Source organism: Felis catus, chromosome F1, assembly GCF_018350175.1.
Source record: "Felis catus isolate Fca126 chromosome F1, F.catus_Fca126_mat1.0, whole genome shotgun sequence".
Classification (NCBI taxonomy): domain Eukaryota; kingdom Metazoa; phylum Chordata; class Mammalia; order Carnivora; family Felidae; genus Felis; species Felis catus.
Window position 1 is genome coordinate 43,774,420 of NC_058384.1, and position 22,367 is coordinate 43,796,786.

Here is a 22,367-nt window from a genome sequence, read left to right on the forward strand (position 1 = left end):
CCCGTGGGCTAGGTAGCTGATTCGTCACTAAGGGGCTGCTTCAGAATTGGAGGGAAATTCCATAGGTTCAAAATTTTTGACCTTAAACGCACAAACCCCTTCCCCTGACTTCAGCATTAGCCCTCCGGGGTCCAAACGCTGTTGGAGCAGAGAGGCGGGATCTTAATCAAGGAATAACTTGGCTCCCAATTTCTATTCTCCATTCTGGACCTTGAGACCCATTTCAGGGTCATTAGAGTCCTGGTCTCCGACATTACTTTAGGGTCTTAATGATTAGAAGCATGAGCTCTGGGGCCACAACGTGTTTCGGTTTGAACCTCAGATCCACAACTTAGTAGTTGTATAACTTTACCTCATTGTGCCTCAGTTTTCTCATGTGTAAAATGGGGGACAAAGATACTTAACCTCATAGGGTTATTAGGATTAAATGAGTTAATATATGAAAAGCCCCTGGGACAGTCACCCACGCACAGTAAGTGTTTGTTAAAATTCAATTTTTGAAAGGTGACCTTATCCCTGGGTAAGAGTGGATGAGGTTGGCTGAAGACTCCAGACAAGCCACTGAGGGTAACTCAGATCATTCCATTTAAATTCATAAATATTTGTTGGATGCCTAAAATTCTCAGAAGTAGAGCTCAGAATTCCTATGAGAATGACTAGGGTTTACTTCACCATGGTAAAAAAGAGTTCAATGCCTGCCACAGGCAGCCTGTTAATAACCAACTGAAGATACACTTTATAAACAAACAAACCAACCTACCACTGTCTCCCTCGTGAAAGTCTCCCCTTACATAAAATCTGGCCTCTCTAAGGGAGGAGAATGGCACAGCTCACCAGTGAAGCATTAAACAAGTTATCTTCTCTCTTTAGCCTGTCACTCCACCCTTTCTTCCCTGAGTGTGTGTGTGTATAGTAAAAAAGTACAAACATAAAATTCATTGTTTTAACTGTTTTTAAGTGTATAGTTCAATGGCATTAAGTACATTTACAATGTTTTACAACCATCACCACCATCCATCTCCAGAACTTTTTCATCTTCCTCAACTGAAGCTCTGTACCGTTGAACACTAATTTCCATTCCTTCTCTCCCCAGACTTTGGCACCCATCATTTTACTTTGTTTTTATGAATCCGACTACTAAGTAGAATCGAATTGTATTTGTTCTTTTGTGGACTGATTTCACTTAGCATGTCTTCCAGGTTCATTGATGTTTTCGCGTGTATCAAAATGTTCTTTTTTTATTTTATTTTATTTATTTGAGAGAGAGAGCACGTGTTCGAGTGGAGGAGAGGCAGACAGAGGGAGAGAGAGAGAATCCCAAGTAGGCCCCGCACTGTCAGCACAGAGCCTGACTCAGGGCTCCAACCCCGGAACCGTGCGGATCATGACCAGAGCTGAAACCAAGAGTGGTATGCTCAACCAACTGAGCCACTCAGGCGCCCCCAAAATGTTCTACATTTAAAGGCAGGTTTTAAAACGTTTATTTCTTTATTTTGAGAGAGAAAGGGGAGAGGCGTAGAGAGAGTGGGAGAGAGAGAATCCCAAGCAGGCACCAAGGTCAGTTAGGAGCCCAAGGAGGGCTCGATTCCACCGGCGTGAGATCATGATCTGAACCCAAATGAGGAGTCGGACGCTTAACCAACTGAGCCACCCAGGAGCCCCAAATGTTCTGCTTTTTGAACACTGAATAATATTTCAATGTATGCATATATCACATTTTGTTTACCCATTCAACAATCAGTGGACACTTGGGTTGCTTCCAGATTTTCATTATTGTGAATAATGCTGCTGTAAACATAGGTGTACAAGAGTCTTTTTGAGCCCCTGCTTTCAATTCTTTGGGGTACATCCGAAGTAGAATTACTAACCTCATGGTCATATTTTCACTTTTTGAGGAATCTCCATACTGTTTTCCACAGCAACTGCACCGTTTTACATCCCCACCAACAGTGCACAAGGGGTGTCTCCACATCCTTGCCAACGTTATTTTTTTGGTAGTAAGCATCCTCATCAGTGTCTGAATATGTCTTGACTAAGTTTACTGTCAAACATACAATTGTCAAAATGCCAGTGCAAGACTAGGGTGGTGCAGTGATCATGAGTGACTTTGTTGGGGGTTGTTTTATTAGGGCAGATTGCTATTATTTTAGAAAATACCTTCATTTAGTATTGTAAGATGAGGCAGAGGAATTCTCGGTACTCATTTATTAGGTAATGAAAGGAACTGGCCATAGTCAACATGTCCAGGCAGGTGGAAATCTCAGGACAGGTTTCCAGGCCGTGCCCTTCTAGTTGAGTTCAAGACCAACTGACAGATGGCCACTCAACGAAGACTCTTCTTCCAAGGTGAGAGTCATACCCTACTCTCTCCTCACCTCAGCTTTAGCTAACATCTTCCTCCGTTTGCTTGTTCATTCACTAAGTATTTCAACAAACACTGTCTCTTAAGAAGAAAGTAACTGAAGATTGGAACTTCTACTTTACTTTTTTGTGGACAAGTACTGAATTCTGCCTTCAAGAGCCCCAGCACTGTCTCCCTGTCTGCCAGGAGAGCCTGGAATGAAGTCTCCAAGGTGAGTTCCCTCTTGTCCGTCCCCAAATGCTCTGCCCTGGGCACATGTCACAACCACAATCAGTTTGCTGGAAACTGAAGAAAGATATCATATGATAGGCTAGACTTTAGAAGCACCGTCAGATAACGCTGAAGGGACAACATACATAATAAAACTATGAAACACTAGGAAAACAAAAAAGCTAAGGAGACAGTAAAGACAGTAATTCCTTTTCCCTGGAAATGAGATTTAATGGCCTTTTAAATCAATGCTTAATTTCCCTATGATTTTAGTTATGTTTTGGGAAGCAGCCTTTTCTTCTCCACTTAGTGTTTAAGATACTAAGAAGTGGGAGTGCCGGGTGGCCGGCTGATGACTCTTCCCTGTCCCTGACAAAAACGCATTTCCTTCAAGGCTAAGCTATAATAGCTGGGAGATTTATAACAAATTTTGAGCACTTACTCTGTGCTGGGCACTTTTAGTTCTGTGACCTCATGAAAGTCATCCAACTAGCTCTAAAGACAGACATTATTTCTGCCAACCACAGGAGCACAGAAAGAGACCTGTCTTTGAAGACCCTGGAAGGAAGTTAAAGAAAAGTTCTCCCAGGCTTTTTTTTTTTTTTTTTTTTTAAACTTCCATCTCCAATCTCCTGACTCTCTGCTCCATCATACTCATAAGAAAGGATGGGACAGAAGAGCTGTGTGTCTGCTTAGTCTTTCTACAACCCCAGAGGCTGAGTAACCTTGGAGGTTAAGTTCACGGTTAAGGAGGCTGCTCCTTTGCCCACAGATCAAAGTCAGAAAAAGATTGGGGCAAAGTCAATTTAAACATTTAAATTCATTTTCTTGTGTAGATTTCTTCTGCTCCAGACTTCTAACTTCCTCTCTACTTTAAAGACTGTTCACAGGGCGCCTGGGTGGTTCAGTTGGATAAGCATCCAACTTCAGCTCAGGTCATGATCTCATGTCTGTGAGTTCAAGCCCTGCACTGGGCATTGGGCTCTGTGCTGACAGCTCAGAGCCTGGAGCCTGCTTCAGATTCTACATCTCCCTCTCTCTCTGCCCCTCCCCTGCTCATGCTCTGTCTCTCTCTCTTTCTCTCAAAAATAAATAAACATTGGGGCGCCTGGGTGGCTCGGTCGGTTGAGTGTCCGACTTCGGCTCAGGTCATGATCTCGCGGTCTGTGAGTTCGAGCCCCGCGTCAGGCTCTGTGCTGACAGCTCAGAGCCCGGAGCCTGTTTCAGATTCTGTGTCTCCCTCTCTCTCTGACCCTCCCCCATTCATGCTCTGTCTCTATCTCAAAAATAAATAAACGTTAAAAAAAAATAAATAAACATTAATTTTTTTTTTTTTTTTAAATAGAGAGTGTTAAGAGATAAGGTTGGGTGGATTTCTGTAAATAGAGGTTTTGTTTGAGTTGCGGGGACTATGGGTGGATTGGAGTTTTCTTCTTCATTTTCCTTCATGAGATTTATCTTTTATCATGATAAAAGTATTAAAAAATCTGGGGGTGCCCGGGTGGCTCAGTCAGTTGAGCATCAGACTCTTAATTTCCCCTTGGGTCATGATCCCAGGGTCATGGGATCGAGCCCCCTTGTTGGGTTCCGTGCTGAGTGTTAAGCCTGCTTGAGATTCTTTCTCTCTCCTTCTGCCCCTCTTCCCCGCTCCCGTGTCCTCCCTCTCTCGATTTTTTATTTTTTTAATGTTTACTTATTTATTTTGAGAGAGAGAGAGAGAGAGAGCATGAGTGGGGGAAGGGTGGAGAGAGAGCGCAAGAGAGAATCCCAAGCAGGCTCCATGCTGTCCGTGCAGAGCCCGATGCGGGGCTCAACCCTACGGACCGTGAGATCATGACCTGAGCTGACTGAACCACCCAGGTGCCCTATCGCTAGCTCTCTTAAAAAAAAAAAAAAAAAAAAAAAAAAAAAAAAAAAAGTATTAAAAAATCTGTATGCCCATTTAATAAATTATTCTTTATTGCTAGCATATTGAACATGTGTTGTATGGAAAAAATTCAAGGATGCCACCACCAAAACACACACATAAAAAATGAGAAGCAGTGTATTGTGTAGGAAAGGGCCATTTTCCGGAGTCACACTGCTTAAGGCTAAAAATCAGTTTGCCACTTGCTAGCTGTCCCACCTTGGGCGAAGCCTAAATTTTTTGTGCCCGTTTATATATAATAGGTCATTGTAAAAATAAAAATAATCCACGTGAAGTGCTTAGGGGAATACTTGGCTTATAGCAGCACTTAGATGTTAGCTACTGGCAGCAACAGTTGAGAAGGGAATGGGTGTTAAAATCCCTGTATTTGCAAATAACATAGCTGATATTCAAAATTAAATGTCAGTCACTGCATTTGGGTGACATACCTTAGTAAATGGAAGTTGTTGATTAAACATTTTAGGATATCTGTGCACCGCATGCTACTCAAACTGCACTTAATGTGTCCCCAAATTTAATATGGAAATGTGATTGTCTCTACTCCATGCATGAACATAGTTTTAAAAGCTAACACAAACCGGAAGTTCCAAACCCAAAAAGGATCAGTTCTGTTTCTCTAAATGTCTGGGCTTCTTTTCTTTTTCAAGATTTTTCAAATTTTTGGAGCACCTGGGTGGCTCAGTTGGTTAGGCGTCCGACTTCGGCTTAGGTCATGATCTCACACAGTTTGTGAGTTCGAGCCCCGCATCCAGCTCTGTACTGACAGCTCAGAGCCTGGAACCTGCTTCGGATTTTGTGTTTCCCTCTCTCTCTGCCCCTCGCTCATGCTGTCTCTCTCTCTCTCTCAAAACTAAATAATCATTAAAAAAATATTTTTTTAAATATTTTTTGAAAAATTTCAGGCAATCTCTACACCCAGTGTAGGACTCAAACCCACCACCCCAAGATCAAGAGTTGTAGGATTCACCCACTGAACCAGCCAGGTACCCCTGGGCTTATTTTCTAAAATAGGTTTTTCGGGTCAAATGTTTCCCAGAAACCTAAATGATAGAATGGAGATGGGAAATTCAAAGACATGAAGTTGTCTTGACTTTATGACAAATTCAACTGGCTGCCTGTCAGTCAATCAAATTTTGAGACATTTGTTCCCTCAAACATAAAATGTGAAGAACCGTTTGCTTTCTTATTTCAGAGATAGTTTAAGAAGCATATACAACTCAGAGCTTGGGGAAGAGTTTACACCAAAACAGACATTAGTAGTTGGTGCTACTGGGCTGCCCTTTTCACGTCATGATACATCATAAATGCCTACTCTCTGTCCTTGCTCTTCCTACGTGCTTTCTCCTCTTTATTCTCATTAATGTGTAGTTAGTTCCTAATCACATAGACTTTGGGTGTAAATCAAAGTTGAGTACGAAGAAAAGGTATTAAAACACTACCATTGCCTAATGAAGTCCTGTGAGGTGTATGTGATAGTTAATTTGTCAATTTGACTAGGCAACGGAGTGCCCAGATATTTGGTTAACCATCATTCTAGGTGTTTCTGTGAGGGTGTTTTTGGATGAGATTAACACTGAAATCAGTAGACTGAGTAAAGCATCTTACCCTCTGTAATGTGGATGGGCCTCGTCCAATCAGTTGAGGGCCTAAATACAACATAAGGTTGACCCTCTGCTGAGTGAGACAGAATTCTCCTGTCTGATGGCTTCCAAGCAGGAATATCATCAGCTATTACAGCCTAACTAACAGCCTTGGGACTTGAGCTGGAACGTCAACTCTGCATATGTTGGACTTGCCAGGCTCCACAGCTGCACACGTCAGTTCCTTATAATAAATCCCTTTACATATGCATATATCTCCTATTAGTTGTGTTTTCCAGGACAATGCTAATACAGAACCATACTGTTATATACTGAAACTCTGCAGACAAAATTTGAGAGAATTCAAATTAGGCTTGAAAGTCAAAGAAAAAGCAGAGCTGTTCCACCAACGAAGGCCACAGATAGACATATTCTTGAGTCTCAGGTATTTACAGCGGGATCAAAAATACATGGAGTACTTTCCAACACACATCACTTTCTAGTGGTTTCCCACTTATTCCTACCTGCAGCCTTGGGGATTATTTGGCTTTAATAAATGAGTCACTTACATAGCTGAAGCCTCTTCCTATACAGTGAACCAAGATGGCAGAGGGAAAAAGGGCACTGAGGTTCACTCCCTTGGGCAATCTGCCACTGGATCTTACGGAATACCATGGAGATTTCTACATCTTCCAACCATAGCCTTAGATCATGTCAAAAGCAGACTATTGCTTACAAATGAACAGCAACACACAGGAAAGGCCTCCTGTTAGATGGGACAGAGTTCTGAGGACAGAAGACAGACCACTCAAAGAAGAGTTAAATCTGGAGATGACAGGAAAAAATGAGGACCCCAAACATATCTTAGCAATAGCTAGGGCAAATGAATTGGGGAAATCATCTTGGGAGTAATTCTGGCTCATTAGTAGTAACGAAAGGGCAAACCGTCACTTACTGTGGAGGGGCCTTCCTTGACCTGTGATCTCTTTTTCTCTATTTGTTTGGTCACTCATTCTGTTCAAAGTCCAAAACCAGGGCAGTCACAGTTCCACAGCTCTGTTCTCAGCCCTTCCTTGGGTCTCTTAAAAACACTCCACAGGACATGCTTATGTTTTCGTTCAGTCCAGAAACCAGCTGAGTGGTTGGAGGGGCATCTTGTCTCAAATATGGAAAGTTCTCTAGGGAAGGGCTACAACAATATCCATGTTCCTAGCAATTGTACCAACATGTAGCATCCCAATGACAGGATATAATTATTTTTAGTATAATTCTAATTCTAATTCATGTAAACATTTCCCTCTTTTTAAAAAGTCTTAGTTGATTTCCCTTTTCTTTATGGATAGGACATACAGAGGAATTAGTTACATTTCAATTTCTTTAATTAGTTTCAGCCCTTTACTGTTCACCACTTAAGAAAAAAATCCAGAAGGACTGGCAGGCCAGCCTCGAGCAATGCTTGAAAAAGCAGGTAACTCTTGAGTCAGCACATGGGAAAAGAAAACATATTCAATGTTTTTTTTTTTTTTTTTTTATAATGGTCACATTTCCAAGCGGTATTTGGAATGTTACATCAAGTACTGAATTGGTATTAGGCGATGGATACCCGTAAATTAATAGACAGAATAAACATTTACCTACGTTTTTTAAAGGTGTTTAAAAAATAAAATCTCGGGGTGCCTGGGTGGCGCAGTCGGTTAAGCGTCCGACTTCGGCCAGGTCACGATCTCGCGGTCCGTGAGTTCGAGCCCCGCGTCGGGCTCTGGGCTGACGGCTCAGAGCCTGGAGCCTGTTTCCGATTCTGTGTCTCCCTCTCTCTCTGCCCCTCCCCTGTTCATGCTCTGTCTCTCTCTGTCTCAAAAATAAATAAACGTTAAAAAAAAAATTAAAAAAAAAATCTCCACTTCCACAATACTCTTGAATTATTCATCAGTATAAAATGGCACTTTAACAAACTCACTTCAAAGGAGAATAACTACCATGAATACAAGACTTATTTCACCTTTATTTGTGACTTTGCAGAGGTTCAAACTGGCAAATAATAATCAATTTTCTTTTCACATAAAGGGAATTAGTTACTCCACTAATACCTTCAGAATCGTTGTAATAAAAACCTATTATTTTAAAAGGGTAATACAAAAGAGAACTTCACGGTCTTAAGAGACTATGCACAAGTGATAATACTTGGTATTAAAAAACAACCAACCAACCAACCAACCAACCACTGAAAGTCTGGCTCCCATTCTCTTTCTGATATTTGGCCTCTGATCATTCTCTTAAGACAGTAGTTTCCAAAGTCTGGTGTATATTAGAATCACCTGGAGAGCTAACAGAGCACAGGGGAGCCCAGGGGCATTTATATAGGGAATGCCTGGGTCTGTACATCTTTACCAAACTCCCCAGTGATGCTTTCCAAACCAGGCTAGTCAAATTATCCGGGTAGCTTTGAAAAACAACAAATTCCCAGGCTCCACCCCAGGAAATTTTGATTCAGTGGGTTTGAGAAATCTTAAAACATAAAATAAACACCTTATTTAAAAAAAAATGTTTTTTTAAACAAACTTCCCAGGTGGTTCTGATTGGTCAGATTTGGGAGTTGCTTACTTAGGATGCTTACTTATCTAAATAAGTGTCTTTCAAAAAATTCTAGGCCTCTGAGTCCATTAAGAATATTCATAACTTTGGGTAAGTTATAAATCACCATCCTGTGAGAATTTAACAAATTAAGCTGTCTAGAAGTGATTTGATACTAAAAACCCTACCCGATTTAGCACTTAAATTACTTAAAGATTTTCTGTCTATCTACTCAGTCCCCTCAGGCAAAGGTCTGTACATAAAATTTGTTTCTTAAGGCTGTTAAGTGCTAGGCACCCAAAGTGCTCAGAAGCAAGTTGCCCCACAGGATTTTGTTCTATTAACCTTTCCCTCTTCCATTCAGACTCCCCGAGCTGTGCGGAACAGACCTATTTCAGGGCACCACGGCCAACTGATGTCATTTGCAGTGTTAGACGTCAGGACACCAGCCCAGAATACCTGCTAACCCCGCTCCCACCCCGCTGGTAGCGAGATACTGAAAAACTCTAACGTGACAATTGATTCCTTTGGGGGAAAGAAATGTTCTCGCCACACACAATAAGTAGTTTAAAAGCTTGACTATTCTTGAAGCCAAGGTAAGAGAAAGCCAGTTATGACTTTAGAAGCTTCAAAAATACAGTGACTTTTGCGTTACCTCCTGTAGCCCCAAACCCATGGATATCCAGCCGCACTCCTGTGCATCTTGGAATCAGAGGTTCAAATTCAAAGTCCAAGACAGGAAGAATCTGACAGCGATAACCTACGATGAATTTGGGAAATGCCCTTTGCTCTCGTTTTCCTCGCAATCTGAAGTCCTATCAGGTTGAGATATCAACATACATCAAATGGGAACATGAACGTGAAAAACAGGTGGGGATTCTGATCACAGGTGCCGATTTCCAACGCTTCCCACAAAATCCCGGATCCCAAATGGAGAGATAAGATGAGCTTTCTTACACAGAAGGTGCCAACTGAGTCACAGCAGCCAGCAGCCAGTGGGAGCCCACCTGTGAGAGATGCAGAGATGCATTTGAGTCCCAGGCTTTCCTTAGGGATGATGGTCCTTCCAGGACAGCTGGCAGGAGACAGTTCAAATGCACATGAGATTGCTGGGTGGGCAACCAAGGGAAAGGGATGAAGAGACCTCCTGACAGTGGGAGGGAAACAAGCCAAAAACTACTAGCAGCACGCCCAGCTGGAGGAGGGCTTGGTCTGCAGATTGATGTAGTCCCCTTGGGTGGACAAAGACATATCTTCTCTGGAATTGCTCATCATCTTTTCAATGAGGACTCTAAAAAACAAATAAAAAGTAAGCCTGATAAACTGGGTGGAGGAAAGGGAGGAATGGCAGACAACTGTCTGCCTTATCACCAGATGGCATTCGGTAAAGCCACAACCTTAAATGCCCCTTTGTCCCCAGTTATCTCAGGAGAAAGGACAGCATCCCTGACCTTCCGAAGCTGGGATTCCAGCGGCTCAGTCTGTTCTTGTTTGTTCAGAAACAAGGAAAGAGGGTCCAAGGCAGGGAGCGGTGGCAGAAGACAGGTAAATCTGTGTGTCTAACCCCAGAACAACATGAGCTACTCACCTCATGGCCTCGTTAATATTTTTGTTCTCCTTGACCGATGTTTCTGTCCAACCTGTGAAACCATTCTCTTTACTGAACCGGTCAACTTGGTCTCGGCTCACTGCCCAGGGGGACAGATCACACTGGCAAAGAGAGTACATAAAAGGCAACACCATAAACTTCCTGAGAGTAGGAACACTGCTCAGATAGTTGCGGATTTAAAACCTTTCCACCAATGGCTAAGAGCACCAGCATCTAAAATCTAGTCAACATTCTCCCCAAAGAAAGTCCCAGCATCCCTTGAAAAGAGGTAGAGATGATTTTGCCAACTTGAGAAGGGGAAATGGATGCCTGGAATCAGAGAGCATTTTAGACATGCTTACTCTCTGACCACAGAGGCCAGGGGCCGTTTTCCTAGATTAACCACATACTTTGTTGGCCAAGAGCAGGCAGGGCACGGGCTCTCCATTAGGCAGCGTGAGCTTGCTGTCCAAGTCCTGTTTCCATCTCTGGCTGTTGGTGAAGGTTGTGGCGTTGGTGACATCGAACATAATAACACAGGCGGAGGCATCCCGATAGTACAGTCGTGTCATGGAGGTGAAGCGCTCCTGCCCTGGGAGGAAAGAAGGGAGCTGTTGAAAACGTGATGCTAACAACTAGTCTCAACCCCCCCCCCCCACACCCTGCCCTTCGTGTCTTCACTGTGGGGGGACAGGGCAGTAGGCACTGTGGCCGAGTCCAGATTCTGTACCCAGACCGCCCAAGTCCAAATCCCCGCTCTGTCATTTACTATCTGCATGACTTTGGCCAAGTCAAGCTTTCAGCGCTTCAGGTTTCTCATCTGCAGAGCGGGGAGAAAAGCAGTAGCTTTGATCACAGGGTTGCTATGAGGATTAACGAGTCATTGAATCTAAAATGCTGAGGAAAGTGCTGGTATACAGTAAAAGTCAGCTATTATTATTATTGTCTCTATTTTCTGGGGATCTGGTTTCTCACCAAGGTCAGCTGAAACGCTGGAAAAAGCACCCTCCGTCTGCTGTGAGAGCGCCCACCTATGGTCTGGACAATCCATCACCCTGCCAGCTGCTCCACCCACAGAGAAAAGGCCCTACGTTTATCCAGGGCAAAACACCTACAGAAAACATCTACAGCGACTCATCTTATGTACCCTCTGAACGACCCAGTCATTCTGGCTCCACAAAAGCCCTTCTGGGATTGCTACCCCACTTTTTCTGAGGGCTTGCTGATTCAACCAAAATTTCTTCCTTTGTTCCTAATGCATCTTTGCAGCCTACCTGCAATATCCCACAGCTGGAGCCGCACCACCTCTGAGTCAGACCACTGGAGAACCTTCAGAGCAAAATCCACTGAAAATACACGTAGAATCGAATAAGATTTACCTTTAAAAAATCCGTGAACAAACCCGGATCAAATGTGCAGTTTCAACTAGAGACACCCAACTCTAATCCTTTCTATTTACTTTTCAGCTCTCAATGGGCTGAGATGAGTCCACCACACCTGTGGAACAGACAATTCTTTTTTTTTTTTTAACATTTATTATTATTAAAAATTTTTTTTAAGTGTTTATTCTTTTTTTTTTTTTTTTTGAGAGAGAGAGTGCGCGGGAGGGGCAGAGAGAGAGGGAGACACAGAATCCGAAGCAGGCTCCAGGCCCTGAGCTGTCAGCACAGAGCCCGATGAGGGGCTCGAGCCCATGAACTGTGAGATCATGACCCGAGCTGAAGTCAGATGCTTAACCGACTCAGCCACCCAGGCACCCCTATTATTATCTTTTTAAGTAAACTCTACCCTCAACATGGGGCTCGAACTCACAACCCCAAGATCAAGAGTCACATGCTCTTCTGACGGAGACAGCCAGGTGCGCCTGGCACAGACAATTCATAACCACTCTCTGAAGGGGTCTTCGGCTTTTATTCTCTTAACAAACTCATCGATTTGTTACTACATCTCTCAGGCTGGGGGACAGGAGGGTGGGAGCAATTGTGAAAACCATTCCTGATCTCAAGCTACACAGTTTCTGGGAGGTCTAGGGGGTTTCCTTAGGGATGATCGGGCAAAAGGGGGAAATGAGGTAAGTGTGGGTAGCTTTTGCATCTTCCACATTCAATTTCACTGTTGGTTTCTAATCCGATTGCATTACGAGGAGAACACACCCGGGGGGAGGGGGAATTCTATACCCTCCATAAGGCCCTAGGAATTTGGGGCAGGAATGGGCTAAAGTGCAGGGGTCCCAGAGGATTCCCAGGAAGAAGAAAGACCACGCGTGGATGATGCTTTAAGAGCAGTGCTGGAGTCTGTAGATGCTGAGACTCCAGGAGCTAAGCCTGAAAGAGTCTGCCAGGGGGCCAAAGCCTTTCGATAAGGAGAGAAAATGAATAATTTCCCAGATTTGGAGATACATTTTCCCGCATCTGTGACAGAAATGAAAGCCAGGGGAAATTTAGAATAATTACTGAAAAAAAAAAAAAAATAGCCGGAGCCAATTATTCTTTACTAAAGGAAAACCAGAGCAATTGCTAAAAACTAATTAGCGAAATATTTTTTTTAAGTTTTATTTTTATTTATTGATTTTGAGAGAGGGAGAGAGAGCGCCAGTGCAGGAGCTCACAAGTTGGGGAGGGGCAGAGAGGAGAGACAGAATGCCAAGCAGGCTCTACACCATCAGTGTAGGTGAGATCACGACCTGATCTGAGGAGTGGAACGCTTAACGGAGTGGGCTACCCAGGCATCCCTGTATTTTTAACCAAATCCATGAAATAGGGGACCTCATATTATTTAGGAGTTAGGGGGCAAAATGGTCAGGAAATAGTTTTTGAAACTTTAAACCCTAAATTTCGGGGCGCCTGGGTGGCTCAGTCAGTTAACGTCCGACTTCAGCTCAGGTCATGAATTCGAGTCCTGCCTCGGGCTCTGTGCTGACAGCTCAGAGCCTGGAGCCTGCTTTGGATTCTGTCTGTCTGTCTGTCTGTCTGTCTGTCTCTGCCCCTCCCCCACTCGCACTCTCTCTCTCTGTCAAAAATAGATGAACATTAAAAAAAAATTTATAAACCCTAAATTTTGCTGGATGTTCTCAAGGAGGATGTTTTAATGGTAGTGTTAATGCTTGTTAACTTTTTTAAATTCCATAATGGACACCAGCACCCATCTTCAGTATTTACATTAGTGCAGGGTTTTTCCTTAAAAAAAAAAAAAAGTTCTCTTAATGTAGATAAATGAATAAATGTTGTGTTACTCTCCCCCTTCACCAGCTGTTCCCAGCTAAACACCTTCTACCTAACACAAAGGCATTTCTACCTCTGAGGGGAAAAAAAAGTTGAGCCCAAAGCCTGTCCCTAGAAACAAATGAATGAACTCCTTTGTGTTCCCTTCCTTTTTCACCTCCCCAGTTTGAGAGAAAAAGGGGTGGAAAGATAGGCCAGATAATCCATATATTTCAGATTTCCTAAAGAATTTCTAGGTTGCCTTTATTTAAGCAATCCATGGACAAAAATACACACAGCTTACCAGCCTGGATAAGCATCAGATTGTGGGGGCCGGGGGCCCTCCCAGGTAGGCACCCCCAAACAAAGCTGGGATTCTAGGGGCGCCTGGGTGGCTCAGCCTTAAGGTTAAGCATCCAACTCTTGATCTCAGCTCAGGTCATGATCTAGCAGTTCTCCGAAGGAGCCCCACGTGGGGCTCTGCGCTGACAGAGGGAGCCCGCTTGGGATTCTCTCTCTCCCTCTCTCTCTGCGCCTACCCTGCTCTGTCTCTCTGTCTCTCTCAAAATAAATAAATTTTTAAAAATTATTAAACACACACACACACACACACACACACACACACACACACACACACACTAGCATCTTTTAAGGCCAGATTAAACACCTTTCTGTTCCTTCATCAACTGCCTGGAACTCCTGTGAGAGGCAGGCCAAGAGCCCCAGCCGGCACCCAACCGGGCCTCCCAGGTAGGAGGGGTGGGGGTGGGGGTCCCAGCGGCCTCTGCTGATGACAGGAATTTGCCCATGACCGCCTGGAAGGTTGCAGGAGACCGGAGTTCACAGTTCCCGGGGGGAAACGCAACAATTGCGCATTTTCTCATCCACCCTTCCCCATTCCTCCTCTTCACACCTTCGCCCAATCTCTTCCCCGGCAGTCAGCTCAGGCTGGGTGAACCTCACTGGGGAAACCCAAGAGAAACGTGCAAATCAAACACCGGGCAGTTACTCGCTCCAAGATCCCAAACACCTACTTCCTGACGGAGGAAGGGCCTTGAGGGCTCGAAGCCCCCGGCTCCCCACCCGCAGGGGTCCGCCCCGCCCCCGCGGCGACGTCTCACCTCCCACCGTGGACTTGTAATGTTTGTTGAAGCTGTCCTGGGAGTATCGCTGCACCAGGGACGTCTTGCCCACCGCGGCGTCCCCCACCACCAGCACTTTGAACAGGTGATCGCGTCCGCCCATGGCTGGAGGGCTGGACTGGTGAGGGAGGCGGCCAGTGGGGTGGGGGGGGGGAGTCGCTTGTTTTAACTCCTTCGGTTCCGGACCCCCTCAAACCGAAGACCGCCCGCTGGAGCGGCTCTGACGAGAAAGCAAAAAGGGAAACTTTGCACTCAACCTAGACGCGCTTCCTCCCCGTGCGGCCGCAGCCTGGGTGGGGCGCAGGGCGCGAGTTCCGAGCCCCCGGGCTGTTCGCACCTTCCCCAACCCCCCGACCTCCCCCCCCCCCCCGCACCGGGCTGCCCAGAAACTGGACGTGACCCAGCGGTGCCTCGCCCACGGGGACTTCCCCGGAGCAGCACCAGCGGGCGAACCCGGGCCAGCGCTTACACGGATGGGGCCAGACGACGGGGGCCCTCCCCGCCCTGCACAAACCAAATTCCGGGCAAGGAGCTGCTCACACTTAGACCCCGGGGACCCTGGACCGCCTAGGGCGGCGCGGGGCCCCTTGTCTTCCTCCGCACGCGTCACGTGCAGGGCGGCTTGGGGCACTACATTCCCCAGCTTACCTCGAGGCGAAGAGAAACTAGAGGAGAGCGGAGAGTGCCCCGCGAGGCCTCCTGGGAAAGGTAGTTTATGCACTTTTTTTTTGTTTTTTGAAACGCTGCACAAAGTTTCAAGGCTTTCAAACCTCTTCGGTGGTTCGGGATCTTGCTTTCTAGTAAGCCTGGAGTGGAAAAGATCCTTCAGAGGCGATTTATTCCACACGATCTCACCTGCCTCATTCCGTCCCCAGATTTCCCATTATCTTTAAAGGTTTTATGGAACAAAGGTTAAAAATTGTTCCATAGATTCCATAAATGATTCAACTAATAGAAGTTCCAGCCTCATCCCTCATGCTCCCAGCGAAGTCCATTTGCTGTTTCTTTGATCACACAGACAAATCTCCAGTATCTTAGGAACATGAAGGCTAGCTCTTTCATTTGCCATGTGGCTAGGATAAGTCAAGTTCAGGGACATTTGATCAAGAGACTGACCCTTAGAAAAACTTATGCCATTAAATGTCAGTTATTATTATTATTTGATAACTGGCCACAACAGTAAAGGTAGAAAACGAAGAGACAGTTCTTTATTCTCACTTCACAATTCCCAGTCTTATCGTTTGAACTGGCAGCTAACTGGAGTCCACTGGGAGTCCTCCTCCATTTGCTGCTGCCGTTGCTCATAAATAATCATTAAACTACACTTTTGTGATTTAAAAATTTCGGCCTATAGCTTTCATGACCTACCCCACCTTTAGTTAAAGAGTTAAGGGGACCTGAGATTCATGGCAAGCAAAATAGCTCTATTTTTCTGGGCTCTTGCCAGAAACAGAAGAGAAAACAGCAAGCCCTGGTAAACACAGCTATGCGCAGGTCTCTTTAAAAACAATTTTTTTTAACGTTTATTTATTTTTAGAGACAGAAAGACAGAGCATGAGTGGGGGAGGGGCAGAGAGACCTGGTGACACAGAATCTCAAGCAGCCTCTTGATAGACAGGCTATCTCTTATGACCCTTGAGGACAGAACATCGGCATGATTCATGAGGTATTTAGCCCAAAATGTTTGTTACCCAGGAGGCGCCTGGGTGGCTCAGTTGGTTGAGTCCAACTTCAGCTCAGGTCATGATCTCACAGTTCCTGAGTTTGAGCCCCACATCGGGCTTGGAGCCTGGAGCCTAGAGCCTGGAGCCTGAAGCCTGCTTCAGATTCTATCTCTGCCCCTCCCCTGCTTATATTCTGTCTGTCTGTCTCTCTTTCAAAAATAAATAAACTTAAAAAAAAAAGTTTGCTACCCAGGTATGGGAGGTCAGGCTAGCTGCTCCTCTGAGAGCCCTTTCCAAGGGTCTCTTCTCAGTTCCCATTGGCTTTGACATAGCTGACGACCCTTTGACAACTCTTTGGCTTTGTGGTTGGTCCTCTTGTCTGTCTCTCTGACCATTACCTTTTTCTTTTATGGTTTCTTTTCCACCCCATCACTCCCAAAAGGGGCTATTTTTCTAAGGCTTGATTCTTGGTCCTTGAGCTGATCATTCATTAAACGCAATTCATGAATTGCTCTTGGCTTCAAATATCTCTCAGTCTTGACTTTATTTATATTTTTATCTCCAATCAATTATATTCAACTGGTACTTAAAGGTGCCTCCACTTGGATGTGGTTTCACAGCCTCCCTCTTAGTGCATCATCACAAAAATGGCTCCTTTTCTCAGGGTCCCCATTTTTGTCACTGGTCTCATTGTTTCTTTGCTCCACTCCGGTTTCAGACCTCGAGCACTAAAAACAAAACTTTTTTAGGCCCGCCTGGGTGGATCAGTCGGTTAAGCGTCTGACTTCGGCTTAGGTCATCATCTCACGGTTCGTGAGATCAAGCCCTCAGTCGGGCTTTGTGCTGACAGCTCAGAGCCTGGAGCCTGCTTCACATACTGTGTCTCCCTCTCTCTCTGCCTTTCACCCACTCACACTCTGTCTCTCTCTCTCTCTCTTTCAAAAATAAAATAAAACACAAAAATTAAAAAAACTTTTTAAAACGTTTATCTTTGAAAGAAAGAGTAAGCACGAGTGTGGGAGGGGCAGAGAAAGAGGGGCACAGAAGATCTGAAATGGGCTCTGTCCTGACAGCAGTGAGCTCAATGCAGGCTTGAACTCATGAACCTTGTGATCATGACCTTAGCCAAAGTTGGATGCTTAACTGACTGACCCACCCAGGTGACCCTGAGCATTTAAAAAATTTTATTTTTCTGTGGTAGGAATACTTAACATCAGATCTACTCTTAACACATTTTTAAATGTGTTATGAGGTACAAAAAAATACAAATGTTTAAGTGTGCAACAGAGGTACAGTGTCATACAGTAGATCTCTAGAATTTACTCCTCTTGCTTAACTGAAACTTAAGCCCATTGATCAGAAACTCTCATTTGCCCCCTCCCCCCCATTTTTTGGCAACAGCTATTCCACTCTTTGATTCTATAAATTTGTCTATTTTATTTTATTATTAATTTTTAAATATTTACTTATTTGAGAGAGAGGGAGCAAGTGGGGGAAGGGGCAGAGAAAGAGGGAGAGAGAGAATCCCAAGCAGGCTCCACACTGTCAGCGCAGAGCCTGATGCGGGGCTCGAACTCACAAACCCTGAGATCATGACCTGAGCCAAAACCAAGAGTTGGATGCTTAAGCCACTGAGCCACCCAGGCACCCCTAATTTTGACTATTTTAGATATCTCATATAAACGAGATCATGCAGTGGTCGTCTTTCTCTGACTTGGTTATTTCACTCCACATAATGTCCTTAAGCTTCATTCATATTGTTGCTTACTTGCAGAGGTTCCTTTTTCAAAAAGGCTGAATAATATTCCACTGTATGCATGTGCCACTTTTCTTTATCTATTCATCTATCGAAGGACATTTAGGTTGCTTCCATATCTTGGTTATTGTGAATAGCATTGTAATGAACATGGTAATGCTAATATCTCTTTGATATACTGATTTCAATTCTTTTGCATAAATACCCAGAAGTGGGATTTCTGGATCATATGATAATTCTATTTTTAACTTTTTGAGGAGCTTTCATAGTGTTTTCCATAATGGCTGCAGCATTCGCATTCCCACCAACAGTGTGCAAGGGTTCCAATTTCTCCCCATCTTTGCCAACATTTGTCTTTTTTTTTTTTTTTTATAATAGCCATCTTGCCAGGTGTGAAGTGATATCTCATTGTGGTTTTGTATTTCCCTGATGATGAGTGACACTGAACATTCTTTCATGTACCTGTTCACTATCTGTATGTCTTCTTTGGAGAAATGTCTACTCAAATCCTCAGCCAATCTTTTAATCACACATTAGTTTTTTGTTCTTTTGCTATTGCAGACTTTGAGCATTATGAACACTTCCTTTTACACACATCACTTTACAGACTCCTTTTAAAAAAGTCAGTCACCACATCACCTGATTCCTCTTTCAAAAACGTTACTCCACCCACCCTTTCTGCTTCCTATTCAGTGCTCTTTTCCTGGTTCAGGCTATCCTTATCTCACACCTGGGTCATCTCCAATAACCTGTTTTTTGGTCTCCCTGATTCGAGTTTCTTTAATCTCAATTCATCTTACACATTGTCCAGGATGATTTCCCTAAAACATCATTGTTCCCTCCACTGTCTACCAACTATCCAAAGACTGGCCAAGCTCCCTGAGATGGTATCCAAAACCTTTTTTTTTTTTAATTCTTTTCAGTTATTTTTAAAATGTTTATTTATTTTTGAGAGAGAGAGAGAGAGAGAGAGAGAGAGACATAGACATAGACAGGGAGTGAGCGGGGGAGGAGCAGAGAGCGACAGAGACAGAATCTGAAACAGGCTCCAGGCTCTGAGCTCTCAGCACAGTGCCCGTCACAGGGCTTGAACTCACGAACCGTGAGATCATGACCTGAGCTGAAGTCAGACACTTAACTGACTAAGCCACCCAGGCACCCGCAGTTTTATTTTTTTTTAACGTTTATTTATTTTTGAGAGAGACAGTCCAAGCAGGGGAGGGGGAGAGAGAGAGGGAGACAGAGGATCCGAAGAGGGCTCCAAGCTAACAGCAGAGAGCCCAACAGGGTGGGGTAGGAGGGCTCAAACCCACGAACCAGGAGATCGTGACCTGCACTGAAATCAGACACTTAACTGACTGAGCCACCCAGGCACCCCAGTATCCATAACCTATGCACTGACCCCCACCCTCCCTAACTTGATCTCAAAGGAGAATTTCCCCTTTGACAAAGTCAGGTTCCTTACACTCTTTAAAAGCCCAATTTCATTGTTGACCTTGCACTTTTGCCTGGTGCCTTACCTATCAGAATACTCTCAGTATTGACATACCTAACTCTTCCCATGCTTCAAGTTCCAAAAGTCCTAAACTTTTGTGTGTATAAGACTCACCTGGGGCACTTGTTAAATGTGGACAGTCTGATCCAAGGGAATCTGTCTTTGTGTCTCGTACTAGGGTGACTGCTAGACTAGATTCCGTTTTGAGAAATGCTGTTAAGGCCTGACTTCAGTGTCAACTCATTTATGAACATTTCATTTATTTCTGCAGCCCTTATTCATCACCTTAGCATCTACAAGCTGCTTGACTTGTGGTCACTTAAGCATGCGACCAATTTACGATTATTTAACTTATAAATAAGCAATCAGCATGTTGCAAAGTAAACAAGGACTTCAAATACAAAATTTTGGCTTTGGTCCCTGCTGTCTGGTAGAGGAGCTTCTTGAAGTTTCCCAAATCAGAAATATGAGGAGCAGGGCACCTGGGTGGCTCAGTAGGTTAGGTGTCAGACTCTCGATGTCAGCTCAGGTCATGATCTCACGGTTTGTGGGATGGAACCCCTCGTTGGGCTCTGCGATGACAGTGCAGAGCCTGCCTGGGATTCTCTCTCTCCCTCTCTCTCTGCCCCTCCCCTGCTTACTCTCTCTCTCTCTCTCTCTCTCTCTCTCTCAAAATAAATCAATAAACTTAAAAAAAAAAAAGTGAGGAGCAAAGATTTAAGAGGGTAGATTAGCAAGTTCCTGGTGTTCCTGCCAAGTCATAGAGTTTCTATCGAAGGATGACAGTTCCTTTGTTGGGGGGGGGGGGTATTTCATCATCTTCTTCTTCTTCTTCTCCTTCTTCTTCTTTTAATTTTTTTTTTAATGTTTATTTATTTTGAAAGAGAGAGAGAGAGAGCAAGCAAGCATGAGCAGGGGAGGAGCAGAAGAGCAGAGAGAAAGGGAGAGAATCCCAGGCAGGCTCTGTATTGTCAGCACAGAGCCCAATGCAGGGGCTCGATCCCACAAACCCATGAGATCATGACCTGAGTTGAAATCAAGAGTTGGATGCTTAACCACCTGAGCCACCCAGGTGCCCCCGGGGAATTCTTTGACAGTAAGTTGCAGATTTCCAGAGAGGCAGAGAAGGAGGGAAAGCACATTCAGGGGGCCTGATGACTGATTTGCATATACGTGTTTGGAACACAAGTTTGTTGGAAGCTAGGGAAAGTGGCCAGCCTTGCTTTGTTACTGTCACACTTCCTGTAACTGTCTGCCTTTGTCCTTTTTACTTCTCACTTTTTATTTTCAAAATGTTCAAACCCATAGAAAAGCTCAAAGAAGAGTACAATGCATACCAGTATGTCCTTCAGTTGGATTTCAATTTCTAACAGTTTGCCACATCTGCTTTGTCTCTTTGTGTGTGTACTGAACCATTTGAAAGTAATGCACATTTCATCCCTAAATAGTTCAGCACACAGCTTCTGATGATGAAGTTTACTTACAAAACCAAAATACCATTATCACACCCAAGAAAATTCACCTTAGTTCGTGAATATCGTACACAGTGTATATTTATACCTGTCTATAGCCTTGAAATATTTTTTCTCATTTTCTCCCTGCCTCTGATCTAGAATACAGAGTTCATGCGTTGCATTTGGTTGTTTTATTTCTTTCGTCATTTTTTTCCCCTAAAGATTTTATCTAAAAAAAAATTTTTTTTAAGTTTATTTATTTTGAGAGAGAGAGAGAGAGAGAGAGAGAGAGAATCCCAAGCAGGATCCACGCTGTCAGCACAGAGCCCAACTCTGGGCTTGATCTCACGAACCGTGAGATCGTGACCTGAGCTGAAATCAAGAGTCGGACGCTTAATGGACTGAGCCCCCCAGACACCCTAAAGATTTTATTTTTAAGTAATCGCTACACCCAGTGTGGGGCTTGAACTCACAATCCTGAGATCACGAGTCACACACTCTACTGACTGAGCCCGCCGGGCGCCCGTATGTCTTTTTAATGTAGAGCTGTGCTGTGTCCAATATAGGAGCCAGTAGCCATGTGTGGTTATTTACATCTAAATTAATTAAAATTAAATACATTTACAAATCAGCTCATCAGTCATACGGGCCACATTTCAAGGTGCTCAGTTGCCATATGTGAGTCGTGAACAGCCCAGACGTGATTATTTCCACTGTCGCAGATAGTTCTATGAGACAGCATCAGTCTGTAACAATCCCCTGCCTGTTTTTTGCTTTTCATAACATTGGCTTGCTGTTTATTTTATTTTTTTAGTTTTTTTTTTTTTTTTTACTTTCTTTTTAAAGAGTCCAGGCCATTCTCTCGTAGACAGTCCCACAATCTGGACTGTCTGTTTTTTTCAAGGTTAGATTCTGGAAAAAACGTTTCTTGGCAAGAGCCCTACATGGAGGATGTGGCATACATTATCTTACGGCACTAATTTCAGGTGCCTGCTGGTGATGCCTTCCGTATGAATTCAGTAAGTACTTATTAAAGAAGTGACCCAGCACCAGGCAATCACCGAAGGACTCGGGAGCTTGACTTCAAATAGAAGAGAAAAAGGGTTTGTGTGGTCTCCCGAGCCTCCACCACTGTGCCAGGACAGACAGGAAAAATGCATTGTGACATGAAACGGAGACAGAAGTGACACGGCAAGTGGCCCAGCAGCACGGAGGGAGGAGAGGGACGGACCCAGGGCAGGGTGAGCTGTCCCTCAGCCCCAAACTCCACGCTCGTTTAAATGATCGTAACTTTTTGGTGATTGCTTTGGGCACAGGAAGCAGCTTGGTGAGATGCCCGTGACCTAGCTGAGCATTCAGCTGGAAGGCTGCACAGCAAGGTGCCCTAGGAAACCCTCTAGAGAGAGGCTGGCAGGCTC

At 44.3% G+C, this 22,367-nt stretch overlaps 1 protein-coding gene across 4 annotated transcripts; it reads right to left on the reverse strand.

Moving 5' to 3' along the window:
• Positions 1 to 8,061: 8,061 nt before the first annotated feature.
• Positions 8,062 to 15,219, reverse strand: RAB29 (RAB29, member RAS oncogene family). 4 transcript variants are annotated; one of them, XM_006942916.4, is made up of 6 exons: positions 15,121 to 15,219; positions 14,560 to 14,800; positions 11,513 to 11,584; positions 10,649 to 10,830; positions 10,239 to 10,360; positions 8,062 to 9,941 (listed from the first exon to the last, which is right to left on the reverse strand). In XM_006942916.4, the coding sequence occupies exons 2-6, from the start codon at positions 14,681 to 14,683 to the stop codon at positions 9,830 to 9,832; spliced, it is 612 nt and encodes a 203-aa protein (XP_006942978.1). In that variant the 5' UTR covers positions 14,684 to 14,800; positions 15,121 to 15,219; the 3' UTR covers positions 8,062 to 9,829. The 4 variants fall into 4 exon arrangements, with proteins under 4 accessions (XP_006942978.1, XP_003999466.1, XP_006942980.1 ...); XM_003999417.5 differs by having other exon boundaries at positions 15,095 to 15,215; XM_006942918.4 differs by having other exon boundaries at positions 8,062 to 9,657; positions 15,050 to 15,209.
• Between the last annotated feature and the right edge of the window lie 7,148 nt (positions 15,220 to 22,367).

Excerpts from the sequence above, each read along its gene's own strand:
- RAB29 (XM_006942916.4), bottom strand. The coding sequence starts at position 14,683 with ATGGGCGGACGCGATCACCTGTTCAAAGTGCTGGTGGTGGGGGACGCC. Across the intron at positions 10,831-11,512 it reads CCAGCTGTGGGATATTGCAG|GGCAGGAGCGCTTCACCTCC; the intron begins GTAGGCTGCAAA and ends CTTTCCTCCCAG. Across the intron at positions 10,361-10,648 it reads GCCTGCTCTTGGCCAACAAA|TGTGATCTGTCCCCCTGGGC; the intron begins GTATGTGGTTAA and ends TCTCTTTGCCAG.